The following is a 15,423-nucleotide window of genomic DNA, read 5'->3' as shown; positions in this document are numbered from 1 at the left end:
AAAGCCAAGGCTGACAGAAGAGGTCATACATCATGGCACGCTTGCTTGTCCCTCTCTTTCCCTTCTCCTCGACCTTCTCTCTCTCTCGCCCTGTGCTTGTAACGCATTAACTGGTTATTCTCAATGTATTTCTAAGCGACCCGCATTTTAGCAGCTACTAAAGGGAGGGAATGGATAAAAAGCAATCAGCCCAACATTGCAAAATATTGATAAGTGGGAAAAGCAGAGGAGGAACTAAGTATTACTTTTTATGAGGTTGCGGTACTTTTAAAAATTGTACTGAAATGGTCTGCTGTGACTTCTACGTGCCCTCCAGCCACCTCCTACACAGCTGTAGCCTCTAGCGGTGCAGACGCACACCTTGCCAGCTTACTGACTGCTCCTCCACCCTCCCCTCCTGTACCCTCCCCTCTCCCCCCAAGCCCCACCTTCCCCTTGGGTGGGTTGGTATCTCCTCGTCAGCCTCGCTGAGCCCTGCGCGTGCAGATGGAGTCCCTCCCGCATGAATATGGAATAGGCTGCACAAGGACAGTGGGAAGTGCAGCCCCGCCTACCCCCACACTACACCCGGGGACGAGACCGGAGTGGGACATGGAAGTGGACCCAGGGCGCTGGTAGCATGACAATTCCCAGCTTCATCGTGGCTCTGGTGCTGGGGCCATCCCTGGAGGGGGCTGCTTTGACAAAACAGCTGGTGCCCCTACCCACCAGCGACCCTCTAACCAGCGCCTCCCCTCACGCCACCAGCCCCTGCATCCCCATCCTCACCGTCCTCTGCCACCATCCACCCCATACACCGGTTGCACAAAGGGCAAGGGCCAGGGCAACTCTGTGGGTGACTTTGTCAATGTGACTGACTTTGGGGCGCAGTGCTTGAACTGGTTGGATGTGCCAACTTTCTTGGAGAGGACCCCGGGCAAGGGTCTTGGTGACCATAACTTCTGCCGGAACCCTGATGGGAGAAGCAAGTCATGGTGCTTCTACAGGAATAACCGAGGCAGGGTGGACTGGGGCTACTGTGACTGCAAACAGGGTGAGTACCGTAAGGCATGATGCATGATGGGCAAGAGTCCAGGTACCTTGCACGCTTCCAATGGGAGTCCTTGCCTAGCTGCAATGTGTATTTATAGATGAGCGATGCCAAGAAGTATGGCCCACATACACTTTATATAACACTTAGGTTATGGGTGCCTATTATATCTAGACGTGCCAGCCCAGTGCCTACTACCCTCCTCTAATGTTTGTGGCAATTTACCTGAGCTATCGGAAGATGAATTTTGTGAAGGTGGACATAGTTCTGTTAAACTAATTGCATTCTGATGTGGACACGGTTACTGAGACCTAATGTCAAAATATTCAATTGGAGACCAGGCACTACCGAATTAAAATAAGACCATCATTAACACTTATTGCATATGAGTGATAGCCACTACAAGATCCCTGGTGAACAGGTGTTAGTGATATGCAGCACTTACATTTCACAACAAATCACTCTACACACCAACTCCAGTTTCACAAATTCAGGATTAACACTGTAAATTAGCTGTGAGCAGCATACTGGAAAGGGGATAGTTTGGGGCAGCAGAACCTTTCCATGTATGTTGGAGGGTATGTTGCTAGAGTACTGTTTTCCCTCTTGCATAGTGCACATGTGTGCACTATCAGGTAGCAATCACTCAGTGACACTAATCCCATGCTGTGTGTCAAAACTGGTTCACTTGAAGGTGATCACGAACCATTAGAGGCAGATATGCGACGCAGTAGCTGACGATCCCTTGAAATCCATTGCTGCTCAGCCTGCATCCTGCCTGGCCAGGCCTATGGTAGATGCTATTAGTACTACTACTTTTTAGCCTTCAGCTGCAGCTCAGGGCGTGACAGCCTAGGATTACCATGAGGTTTTAGTTCACAACATTTAAACACTGATTTCACTATTTGGGGACTAATATGTTTACCACAATATCTGATTTCTGCAATGAGTTCAGGCGGAACCTGTCAATGAATGTACCTTCGTAACCATCTGTGCTTCCTTCACTTGTGCCATACGAAGACTAGTAACCCACAGCCACTTATGACGGATCGCAAAGGCTGCTTTGTTTTGCTAATCTATCGATTTTGCAATATTTAGATTGCCGAGCCAAACTTAATATAGGTCTGTTTTTTTAAAGTCAAGAGTAGCCAGATATATTTATATAAAAATAATGGGCTGTCTTTGCTTTTGCTTAATTTTTTACGTTTTTCTAGAAATACTTTTTCAGCGCTCACAAGTTTCCCAGATCTGTGCTTTACTTTGTGTTTATTGAACATAGTGTACTATTTTAACTAACAAAAATAACGGACTACTTTTTAAATGGGAAATTGTAGATGCTGTCCACCCATATACGTTATTGCACAATGTCCAGTAGGATGCCTCCCCTCAAATCCCAGCTTCCTCACTTGAGGATACTGTTTCATTCTAGGAAAACCTTTGTACATCCAGTGCCTTTTTAGGTTTCCTCGTCAAGGTTTCATTTGGTCATTCCGCGGCCGACCGCCGCCGGAGGAAGTCCAGGTAAGTGCCTTTCTTGCCGTTCCCGCCCCCCTCCCGCTGTCCGTGCCTTTCCCGCCCCCCTACCGCTGTCGTGCCTTTCCCGCCCCCCTCCCGCTGTCCGTTCCTTTCCCGTCCCCCCCTCCCGCTGTCCGTGCCTTTCCCGCCCCCCTCCCGCTGTCCGTGCCTTTCCCGCCCCCCTGCCGCTGTCCGTGCCTAACTCCATACTCCAAACCCGGCTCCACGGTCCTCAACATCGTTGCATGTCCGTATTCTCCTTCTAAACCTTTAATTGTTTTATGGGTGTTCTACCAACTTCATGGCATAGTTAAAGGTCTATGTGTTTTCTGGTACCCCATCCCTTGACTTTGATGCTTTTGATGCGTGTCCCAAGTAGTCTATTTCTGCTGCAGGTTCACATTGATCACCTATCCGTTGCATTCTGTATATCTCGGTTTGTAACATGCACTTTGACTTCTCTCTGCTATCTTCTCTTGGGTCAACACTCCACTTTTTGTTATCTCTTCATGTTTACCTCATTTGCTTTCTATCATGTAGCTAGCCCCATTTAATTTCTTCGTGTGACTTCAATTCACTATTGTGTTCCTTGTGTTTCACGGAGACATATTATTTGTCAGTTGATTTCCTTTCAAAACCAGCTTTTACCCTGAAAAAATGCGTATTTTGGCTATCATGGTAAATTCAAACGGGCTCTGAAGGATAAGTGCCAGGTTATGTTATAGCCATTAAGTAGCCAGCCCTTTATTTTGTCAGAATATCTATCTATCGGTCTTTCTTTAGGTCTGACCTTAAGACATCTTTGTGTTTTTTGCCAGCCTCATGTTTCCCCCCAAAATATTACAATTCTACATACTTGCTTGGGTCTTATATTATCCCTCTTCACCAATTAGTCTGTTAAAGTTTTGTTCTTATGTTTCTTTCACCCACCACAACAAACACAGCACGGGGCAGTGGGTCCGCCAACTTTATTAATTTGCTGTCTGACATTGTGATAGAAGGCATTTTATTTGGTCATTTGCACAGACGGCTGAAAAAGTGCTCTGAGGTTTTGTGCATGGGTTCCAAGGCTACAGTGCTAATTTTGTATATATATATATATTTTGTTTTTTTATATTGCTTATGTTTACACAAAAATTAAATTGTAAAAGCTTCTGATGGCAGACATAGTGGCCTTGGCAGTAGTTAGTATAGCTAGGGAATCCCACAGCAGAGCACTTTAAATTTGAAAGGATATGTCGCCCCAGTTGGTTCATCTGTATTTTAATATAGAAACAAGCATTTAGGAAGAAATAGGTCTTGCAACTGCTGTGCTTGCTTCCCTGCCCCCTCGCTGTGCTTGCTTCCCTGCCCCCTCGCTGTGCTGCTTCCCTGCCACCTCGCTGTGCTTGCTTCCCTGCCCCCTCGCTGTGCTTGCTTCCCTGCCCCCTCGCTGTGCTTGCTTCCCTGCCCCCTCGCTGTGCTTGCTCTCCCGAGTGTGTGTGGGGCTTTGGGAGGGTCTGTGGGGCTTTGGGTGGGTGTGTGTGGCTCTGGGTGGGTGTGTGTGGCTCTGGGTGGGTGTGTGTCGCTCTGGGTGGGTGTGTGTGGCTCTGGGTGGGTGTGCGTGGCTCTGGGTGGGTGTGCGTGGCTCTGGGTGGGTGTGCGTGGCTCTGTGTGTGTGGGTCTGTGTGTGGGTCTGTGTGTTTTTGTGTGGCAATTACCAGAGATTAAACTATTGGCATTGTAAATGACAATGCCATTTATTTATCTGTTTTCAAAACCAACACATAAATACAAATTTTGTCATTTACAATGCCAATAGCTCAAACTTTTCAAAAGGCGAAACCATTGCATTGTAAATGCTTGTTTCCTAAATGGGAGAAGGGCAGTTCCTTGCGTATCAAGGCAACTCAATTAATCCAACTGTGGCACACTCTGAAACTTTGATTTGGATTTGGGAATATTTTTCAAAATTAACTCAGACTCATGACTTTGAATGGAGGATTCATAGTTTATGTCATAGACTTCAATGTTATAATATGCCAACAATCTGAAGGGGCCAAAAGCTATCAATAGTGCAGATACTCCATAAGAGTGACAATTTTATTTAGCATGCTTTAAAAACAGTCCTAAGCAGCCCCAAAGATCTGTCACTGTGCATGCCCGTATAATTTGTTTTGTAACTTGCTTTCTTTGTTTTTAATTTTGGTGTATTGATTTTGCATGCTGAAATACCAGAATAAGGTACTTGAGTTTTTAGAGTGTATGAAGATGTCAAAGAAGTGTTAGAACAAATAATCTAATTTAGTTTAGATATGTAAGATTTATTTACTTTTTTAACTTTGCATTATTTGTCAAACCTTTGAAGTGTATCAATTACCATTCGGTATGCTTCTAAATTAGCAATACAAATTAAAAATTAATGCGTGTACAGGTTTGCCACCATAATGAACAACTATGCATTTTCTGGTTTTCTGGTAAGGGGAATAATAGCGCTTGGGCAGTTTATGTAAATTTCGACGGGACGCCTAAACAGTGAAATGAGACAATTCTTGAAAATGAAGGCTAACATTGCTGGTATTTTCGATTTCTCGCCATTCTTTCTTACCATGTCATGCCCACAGATAGTTCCTTCAGCTGCTGGCATGAATTTCGTCTCGCATTTTCTGCCAACTCGATGGCACCAGAGTGCCTTACAAATATCCTAAAAGGGAAAAGGGTAAACAACATCAGATGTAGAAAAAACACACAATGCGAGGTTGCGTCATTAAAAGCGATCAAAGGCCCGGGGGAGAGTTGGGCAAAGAGTAACTGCAGCATTACTCACTAGGCAAATATAAACTTTTATTTGTTCTCGATATGCATTCTGTCACTTCCAGTCTTAACATATCAATAACTAGGGGGTAGCCAAGAAAAAAAAGTTTTTTGCTGCAGTATCTGTAGGTGTGGCTCATAGTTAATGGCTGATTACATCTTGGCACCTGGACGTGGGAAATATGCCCAGTTGCTGGTTTTTCAACTAGATATTGAATTTCTAGTGAGATAACGGGCACTTTGTTTGCATCTACGAGAGGTGGAGAAAACAAATACAGAGGGCCTTTTTATCAACCATATCAAGCATTCACGTGTTCAGAAATCATGGGAACGAAAGTGAAGAAAGTGTACTTTATACAGAAAAACATCAAATCCATGTCTGACTTCTTATCGCTGTGAAGATTAAATGAACATGTTAATCTGAATAACATAAGATTAAAGGCTTTATTGAGACCCTGGTGGGCTGTACTGTGCTCCTTCCGCCAGGGCAGTGAAGTGATGCACTCTGCTGCCCTGGTGGTCTGACTACAACCCGCCATGTTTAGAGAGCTCCAGTTGTCTGGCAGAGAGCTCTGTGCCTTCAGGAAAATGGCGGCTCAGGCACTGTAGCTTCTCTCGTCACGTTCAATGCAATGCACATGTCCAGTAAAGTTTCTTTGTTTTAGAAACACAAGCTCCCAAAGCTGGAGTTTACCTGTAGCCTGAAAGTTTTCTCCCAGTATCTGTGAGGCCATTCCTGTTTTATCTTGTTTGTGATCGCCAGGCTTTCCCCAGTTATGTTATGTTATGTTATGTTATGTTATTCAGTATTTGTTATAGCACATGCCTTGTCCCCAAAGGGACATCTCAGCGCTTGAGATAGCAGAGAGTCAGGAGCTGCTAATTAAAACAGCCAGGTTTTTGATCTGTTTTTTGAAGTCACGAAAGTCCCCTAATGACCAAGGGGAGTTTGTTCCAGTGGAACCGAGCCAGGTGAGAGAAGGCCCATCCTCCGTATTTAGATGTGCGGATGCGTAGAGGGAGGAGAAGGGGATGATTTTTATGATCTATGGTTTCTATCCGGGTATTAAGGTCTCAGTTTGTCCTGTACATTTTTGGACCCCTCACCTGCCAGAGTCTTGTGTGTGAGAAGTTTAAAGATTGCTCTCTATTTTATAGGGCATCATTGCAAGGCTTTAAGCAAAGGGACAGATGGGATGCCCCGAAGGCTGTTTACTAACCAGTCGGGTTGTGGTATTTTGAACCGCCAGAAAACTTTTAACAATTAATGGCAAGAAAAGATTAATGGATTTAGGAACTTGCTAGTTCAGTCTGGGTGCCAGTAAACCATAAATCCTACAAAGTTGGACTTTTGGGTGACATATGTGCATTGAAGCCAATCCATTCATCTTAGAGCAAAGAGCTCTAAGTAGTGTAGAGTGTCCTTTGCGCCTAAGTGATATACTGGTCTGCCACTCTTCTCAGAGCGGTGGAAGGGGCAGAAAGTCTTGATGGCATCTTTGTGATTAGCCATGTTTTTGTGAAGTGCCAGGAGGCACTGCCAGTTCCAAAGCTTCCTGTGCTATCATGAGAGTTAAAAGGGCTGATGAGAAGCATATTTCCCACAACTCAATCTGAATAGGTCCATTATAACTGTTGAATGCCAGAAACATATATGCCTGTGCTCTCTGGTGCCTGACAAAAGGTAGCCATTTGTTTATTTTGGTTATTGAAATAGTGCGTAATGGTGGCAGATCGTTTCCTACAGGGCAATCTGTGGTTTCAGGGATTGGCAGTCCTTCCTCTAGTAAAGTGCATAGTCAGAGCACCTGGATGTGTTAAGTTGAGGGAAGGGAGTCATATTTTCCATCCAGTGTTCGAATCAACTTTTCAAGGAAATACAGTAGAAAAGGTGGGAAACTTCACTCTCGTTTCCTTCAGAGATAAATGCTCCTTGACATTAGTTAGAAATGGTAGGAATCTGGCACAAAGGGTATAGAGGAGTCTTGTCCTTTGGTGAATCTAAAAAGCAACAATCACAATAGTGCTTTCAGGGAGCAATGCCAACGGATTGTCTACTTCAGCATCTATGCTCCTTCCTCTCACTCTGCATTTCAACTGCTTACATATCAAAAAAGCACTCTGTTAGCGCTTGGTTATTTGGCACTCCAAAAAAACATAATGAAAGAAATAAACAACCAAAATACGCTCCACTATTAATTTCAAGCGAATAAATATCAAACAGAGATCCATCTTGTTATCAACTCACTAGATTTAAAATAGAAGATTTTGGCCTCTTTTCCAATTTAGCTGTTTTCTACCTTTGCGTCCAAGCCAAAGGACTAAATATGAAAGAAATATAAATGTCAACATTAAAACAGTTTTCTCCCTTTTTCTCTGATCCTGGAAAAAATAAATTAGCTTAAAGAAACTACTCAGTTCCTCGTATACCCCGACAAAATATGTGGCTGTCCATGACATTTCCCTCCTTGGCAACAGACTGTGCAGCATGGATTCATTGTCCTGTCCTTAGCCCCCCTCAACAGCCTCCTCTTTGCTGCTGGGGGTTGTTGGAGGCCAAGAAATGGACTTCACAGTAGGTACACATGGCACTTAAAGGCCTATTTACCAGTTGTGCTGATTACCGGTAGCAAAGGAATCTTTGACCACCTGAGAAAATACAATTAATAAATTATGTGTGTTCTAAGCAATATTCTTAATAACGAAATCATTAATGTAATTCCGTAAGATTCTAAATATAGAAGAGTTAGAGCCAAAAGTTGTGGTTCCGTAACTCTGAAGGTCTGTGGTTCGGAGATTCTGAACCTGTTCAATGAAGGTCGTCGGATATAGACGATTTTGGTATCAGCGAACCGCAAATCACGAGTGCGGTGTGTACGAGTGTTTTCGTCATAATCTATCAATGAGAACACTACGTATTTAGGGATTTCGTTTGAACCCTCGGGTTCCATTTTGTGTGTGGCAGCCATTTTGTGTGGTTGCCCTCACATAGGCCGATGACTATGGCCGAACGAGTCCTTGGGCCACATACACCTTAGCTGACTCTTGTGTGACCTGGCCGAACTGACTCCCTTGCCCGAGGCTGACCTCGCTGAGCCAGTTCCTTGTTAAGCAGCTGGTCAGATAAAGATCAAAGAGCAGGACATTGCTGAGTTTATGGTACACGCACACACCCTTCTATCTTGCTTCTCATCTGTTTCTGTTCCTTCCTTTATGGCTTAATTACTGATTTGGGTGGAGGTCTTTACGATGGGTTTGTCCGGCCCGTTCGAACAGGAATGTTGGATTTTGCCTTGTCATTTCTGGGGGCTGGACAACAGAAAGTGGGATTGTCGTCATGCGATATGTTTGAAATGTCAACCTATGATTGGCCAGTTTGTATGTAATTGATGCTAGCCAGGAATGTGATTTGTGGCATAAAAGATGATGCTCCGCTCCATGAATTTGTGCAGTCTCTAGCGAACCACCTGTGTTGTGCTTCGTAGATCTCTGCTCCTGGTTGCAGCCAATAAACTTTGGTCTTTGACGTCATCAAGAAGTGTCCCTTGTCTCTGTTTGCCTAGGCAGGGGAATCCGAAGACATCGGGCGTTTTCCCTGGCGCCGCTGGGTTTTAAAACCCGGTTCTTCAAAGTAAAGGAGTGCCTTTTATCCTTTCAGTAACATCTAAATTACCATACTGTCCTAAGTCCTAAGACCTGTCCTCATCAGCTACTATCTTGTTTTTATATAATGTCTCATGCCACACTGCTGACATTTTTAAATGTGGGAACATTTAAAAATGTCCAACTCCTCATTTTTAGGGTACTTATTTAAGTGACCTTAGAAAGCTGGAAGAATGATTTGGCCTGTGCGCCTCAGACGTGTGACCTGCTGGTCACATCAGAGGTCAACACTGACTGTTAATTCATTTAGCCATCTTGGTGGCATATCTCATGGCTACTTCTAATAACCACTGAGCAAGTGTTACAGAATGGGGTAGAAGGGTGACATACAGACTAAAATGGAGGCACAACGCAAAGAGTGTAAAAGATGATAGAGAAAATATTGTGATGAAAATAAAGAACTGGAAAGAGAAAAAAGTAAGTGATACAGCATATGGGAGATAAAAGATGACTCAACCGGTAGAGGAGCATACGAAAGTTGGCTGGGATAGTGCACTAAAGATGAAAATAGGAAGCAAATTTACTATCCAACACTAGTCAGGATTAGCTTTAGATATTTTCCCAAAGTAATGCAAAGTTGTGCCAAAGGGACGTTCCATGGGTTATACATGGGTGTTCCGATGCAAACACCCATGGGCCAATCTCTATTTACATAGCAATTGTAGACTTCAATGTGCACCAAAATCTTACCACTCCCCAAGACAGGTGTATTTTACAGCACACATACAAACCAGGGAAAGTGTTAAAGTATATTTTTTGTACTGAAATGGTCTCCCTCCAGTACAAAAACTATCCCTTACAGAATGCACATGCCTTTGCACTATGGAGCAAGGGTGTGTACGTTGGTGCTTAATTAGCAGCCTAAAGTGTGCCAGCGCAGGGAGAGAGGAGAATAGCACAATGTCTTGGTAGATATGTTGCAGCTCTGCTTTCTCCCTTTCACGCAATGCTGCACAGCATCTGTATTTGCTGCGCGGTTTACATGACTTTTTTGTAAATCTGGGCCTTGGTGTCATTGTTTTCTGTTTGTCTAGTGGTTACCTCTGCTACACAGTGTTACTTCTGGTGATATCTCTTCTGAAGTTGTCACATGTTTGAAAGGTTGGACCTCAGGGCTCAGTCCTCCTTGGCAAATTCGTAAGTTAGTTCTTCTGCTGTTTACCTTACATTTCTGTCCCAGTGGTGGCTGGTGACATTTGAAAGTGGTGAGCGTAAACTTTCTGTGGGAGAGCACTGTGGCGAGCGAGTCTGAAAAATTAAATGGGGTTACAGGGGGGTTTTCCAGCATGAACATTTTGAAAAAAGAGCGACTTCAGCACAGCTAGTATTGGTCCTCCTTTTTCACGGACTTCCGGTTCCACCAATCGGAACATAAATTCAATAGTATCCTCTGGGCCCGCCCCAGTTGCCGACAGACGCAAGGTGTCGCCAGTTCGAAAAAGACAGTTTTCTTTTTGTAATGACGCATTTCGGTTGATGGCTGCATTTATGGAAATAGACAAAGGACAAACAAGGACACCTAATAGCGCCATCTTTCAGTTGCAAGACATCGAACCAATATTGGAAAACATAGAGTACATAAATTATTTAGAAAGTTGAATTGTCATTATTTACAGGACAATCGTGTTTGAATAGATACGAGGAATTCACATTGATTAAAAATTTTCATGCGTTATTTTATATGCGATTACTTCGACCGTCACAAGTTCTCAATGGGCGCCATGCTGCTTTTATAAAGATGCGAAGCGGTATTCTTACCTTAGCCTGCAACATGTTCAGTCCCCGGCTTCAGACTCCTCTAAGTGTGAGGTCCCACAGCTCCCATAGGTCTTTATCCAATAAAGACGCTGCTCTTGTGCTATTACACAGCTTGAGTGAAGCATCTGGATTGGCTGGAGTAGGCTACCTCAGCGATTGTAAGGACACTGGAGGCCTATGCCTGCTCTTCAACCCAGCTGTCTAACCGACCTGTACACTTCAAACTGAAGGGGCCACTCGTCATTGCTGTCAATCAGCACAATGACGTACGGGCCCTCATTGCCCTTTCAATTCAGCAGAAATCCGGGAAAAACAAAACGGTAATAAAATCCTTTTATTACCATGTTATTTTTCCAGCTTTCTGCGCAGCAGTGTAGGGGGTGGCTCTACTCTGCTCCTGCTAATTCCTCTGCAAGCCACTCCAGAAGGGGAGGGAGAAACGCTTTGCTTGAGGCTGGGTTCCACTGCAGTCTGCATGCTTGTTGCTCACTGTGGAAGGTCAGAGCAGTGTCGCACTGGTGGCTGGCTGCCACCGGTCTTCTGACTTAAGTTTTCAAAGCAGGGTCGTGTTGGTCTAGTCATTGGTGGTTCTGGCGATGTCCCCAGTTCAATGGCTGGCATGACGACGATGTTGCTGCTCCTGCACTGGAAAAGAGAAGGGACATCCAGAGAGAAAAAGTTTCTCTTGAAAGGATTTCCCTTCACTACAACTCACACCTGGCATAACATCATGCCATAACTTCTCCACCAGTGAGTGAAAAATTAGCTTGTGCACATCAATGTGCATGCTCACTTCAGTCTGCAAAAAACAGACCGCCTGTACCAGGGTATACAAACTGAGCCCAAAAGAGACCCATTGCGATGCCCCTTTAAGCAAGCAAACGGTCTAGCCTTTGCAAAAATTAGAGCTATTGGCATTGTAAATGACAACATTTTTATTTATCTGTTGGTTTTGAAAACAGATAAATAAATGGAATTGTTATTTACAATGCCAATAGCTTAATCTTGATAAATCTTGCGAGAATGTATTGTGCACTAAGAGGGACAGTAAGGAGGCATTTGCGCTGAGAGGGGCAGTGAGGAAGTATTGTGCGTTGAGGGGGGCAGTGAGGAGGTATTGTGCATTGAGGGTTCAGTGAGGAGGTATTGTGCACTGAGGGGGCAGTGAGGAGGTATTGTGCTTTGAGGGGGCAGTAAGGAGGTATTGTGCACTGAGGGGGGCAGTGAGGAGGTGTGGTGCCAGCACCTTTAAATCACAAAACTCTAATGAAAGTTATTATTACTTGTGTTACCCAAAAGGTGCATCGCTGCTTGAACTGCTAACAATAGCCAGCACTGGAGAGTGAGTAGTAGAGAGTAGTAGAGTTTGAGTAGTACAGAGTAGGGAGTATTAGAGAGAGTAGGAGAGAGTAATAGAGAGTGAGTAGTGGAGAGTAGTAAAGAGAGAGTAGTAGTGAGTAGAGAGTGAGTAGTAGAGAGTAGTAGAGAGTAAGTAATAGAGTAGTAGAGAGAAGAAGAGCATGAGCGGTACATAGTAGAGAGTAGTAGAGAGAGAGTAGGAGAGAGTAGTAGAGAGTGAGTAGTAGAGAGTAGTAAAGAGAGAGTAGTAGTGAGTAGAGAGTAGTAGAGAGTGAGTAGTAGAGTGAGTAGTAGAGAGTAAGTAGTAGAGTGAGTAGTAGAGAGTAGTGAATGAATAGTAGAGAGTAGTAAAGAGTGAGTAGTAGAGCGAGAGTAGTAGAGAGAGAGTAGTACAGAGTAGAGAGTAGTAGAGAGTGAGCAGCCTCCTCTGACCTCACAGTAAGGGGCTGCAAGGAGCTACACATGCATGCACCCGAGGAAGAAAAGAGGGAGTGTAGAAGAGACAAACGAGTTAAATAAGAGGTGACCACATACGTATACCTACACTGAGAGCAGAGGGTTTTAGGGTTTTGGTGTAGTTGGCGCTATAAAAAATCCAATGCCAACAAATTAAGAACGTGTCAAAAATGACTAATGTGGGGGGGGTATTGCTCACCCACAGCATGTGCTCTCACAACCCAGCAGGGCTGGGGTGGGTAAACGTGCTCATTAGAGTAAGTGTTGGTGAGTGCTTGGCAGCTCAGCCCTCAGGTGCTGCCTAATAGTTACAGGGTTCCGGAGGGGCGGGGGCGAGGGTGTAATCATCACGGGGCTCCTCGAAATCTGCATTTGACTTCGGACTTAGAGGCTCGGCGTAGGCACGCACACACAGGCACATGTATGGATAGACAAGTGCAGCTGCACACATATATGTGCACACTCAGATGCACAGGCACAAGCACTTATGGGCACAGACACTGGCACGCGTGGAGAGAGTGGTTGAACCACATCCCCCACCTCCCCCACCTCTATTTTTAATGCTGGGCAACTTCTGTTCAAGTCAAGTCAGATCACAAAATGGATGTTTCCAGGCTTAATGGAGAGCTCTGCAATATCATTCTAGTATGTATAGCGCTGAATGTTAGGCACTAAGTACATTTCCAAGGGCTGCTTTTGTTTACAGCTGGAGGAACCCAAGAGGCACAAAAAGACACAACGGTTTTGCCCAGAATCACACACATATAGGGAGAGCCGTTACTTAGCCGGGATTAGAGTCTTCAGGTCAGGGCGTTATTTACCAGGGAGATCAACTAACCAATTACTTTGTTTCCACGTGCTCAGACTGGACTACGGTAGTGAGTACTCAGTGAAAGTCACGGGGTATCAGATAGAATGGACATATACTCGCTGCACGGAACACACAAGGACGAAAAAGTCACGTGTTATAAGGCGACTCTGTACCCATAGTACTGATGTGCATGTGTAATGTAGCCGGTGCTCATGTAAAGCGCTCCAATGCCGTGGCTCTGGGCAGATCTGCGCTATAAATAAACTGCAAAAACACTTCGTTTTCTGTGGCTCTTTGACCGTGATGCTGCACTGGAAGCACTGTATTGCAGTGTTGTATTTATCTACGCTTTTTTGGGGTGCATACTGAAATGTAGTCTGTTCCAGGTCATAATGAGATGCTACCTACCCAAAGCCAGCACTAGAGGGTGTAACGGAGTTAGCAGTCCAGTAGTTGGGGTGGGCGGAGCTAGGTGGGCAGAGGGGAAGAGGTGGGGACAGGACAGGAAGGGGTTAGTTAGAGTAGGGACGGGGAACTGAGCACACGTGTTAATAAAGAGCTAAGAGATATAAGTCGGTGTCCGTGTATGATTGATGTAGGACACGACAGCTGGCGACAAGGGTGGGATCCAGCAGCAAACCCACCCGAACGAGCCCCGTCCCGCGGCGTGGAGCGTCCAGAGCTCCGCTGCAACTGCGATCCTAAGGCGCCACAGAAGAAGCCCAGGAGTGACCCAGCAGCCCTCGGAGAGAGCCGAGAGAAGAGGATAGAGCGCCGCATGGAAGCGCCAGAGAAAAGGAGCCGGTCGCGCTGGACGCGCGAGACCCGCCAAGAACGAAGAAAGAGCGCTGAGTGCAAGCGCCAGAAGAAAGGAGCCGGTCGCGCTGGATGCGCGAGACCCGCCAAAACCGTGAGTGAAAGTCGGGAGCCCACTCCGACATTGCCCCATCACGTTGCAAGTCACTGCGCAGGCGAGAGAAGCATTTTCCCGCCTGATGCGCGAGATTCAACGCCAGGTCGGCGCGCGCGATCAGAAGACCGCGCTGAGCAGCGGAAAGCCCCCCCCAAAAAAAAACCTATCTGAGAAGCAGGAGCCTGCAACCGCCTGCATCTGTGAATACAACAGCACAGCGCACATGTGTCCAGAGCGAGGGAGAGAACCTCGTGCACTGCAGAGGGGGCGGCCATTTTAAGGTCAGGCAACGTGGAAGACAAACCCCATCTAAATAGACGGCGGCCATCTTTGAGTCAGGCAAGAAGTTAACACAAGCACCAGTAGTGAAATTATCCGGCTGTAGCAGAGAACTCAGTGAATCTATAGAAACAAATAACGGCAGTAAGAAACAAACAAGCATTGGTGGCTGAAGCGAACAATTGTAGAAGTGAACGCCAATAACTGTGACCAGAGTGAAGTGCAAGCCCTGAAGGCCCACCGCCAAGATGTCCAACCCTCCTGTCCAAAACGCGCAAAACGCTCCAGCGCAAAAGGAAGTCAAGGGAGGCACACACCTGCGAGCACCGGAGCCCCTAACAGTCACAACAGGAAGTAGCATGGGCCTAAAATGGCAAGAATGGCTAGAGGACTTTGAGGACTATATTGAAGGGTCCAAAATTGAGCCAGACAAAGACAAGATAATAGCCCTTCGCAACCTAGGAGGGCGCGAAATCAGCAAGATAGTACGAGAAATCCCAACTGATGACGGCGACACCTATGTCAAAGTGAGAGAAGTGTTGAATAACCGTTTTCTGCACAAAAGGAATGTTGATTACGAGCGACACAAGTTCCACCAACAGCGCCAGGACAAAGAAGAGCCACTGAACTCCTTCATTCATCGACTGCGACGTCAGTCCCAATACTGTGACTTTACAAATTTCTCGCCCGATGCGGCCATCAAGTCCCAAATAATCTCGGGGTGTCACTCGGAGTCGCTGAGACGACGACTGCTGAGAAAACCGCAAGAACTCGCAGAAATTGAAGAAAATTCCCGGCTGTATGACCAGGCGGAAGAAAACGCGGCGGACATCGAGATTAGGCCCA

The 15,423-nt window shown here is 45.5% G+C and overlaps 1 protein-coding gene across 1 annotated transcript in view; it reads right to left on the bottom strand.

The window, feature by feature from the left end:
* ADAMTS16 (ADAM metallopeptidase with thrombospondin type 1 motif 16) overlaps positions 1 to 15,423 on the bottom strand; it is a 975,864-nt gene that overhangs the window by 445,301 nt on the left and 515,140 nt on the right. Inside the window, exon 11 of the mRNA XM_086965269.1 lies at positions 5,133 to 5,228. Coding sequence (XP_086821395.1) covers positions 5,133 to 5,228 — 96 coding nt within the window. The remainder of the gene's footprint in view (positions 1 to 5,132; positions 5,229 to 15,423) is intronic.

This window comes from Lissotriton vulgaris, chromosome 4_1, assembly GCF_964263255.1.
Source record: "Lissotriton vulgaris chromosome 4_1, aLisVul1.2, whole genome shotgun sequence".
In the NCBI taxonomy this organism is placed as follows: domain Eukaryota; kingdom Metazoa; phylum Chordata; class Amphibia; order Caudata; family Salamandridae; genus Lissotriton; species Lissotriton vulgaris.
This window is presented reverse-complemented; position numbering and strand designations above follow the sequence as displayed.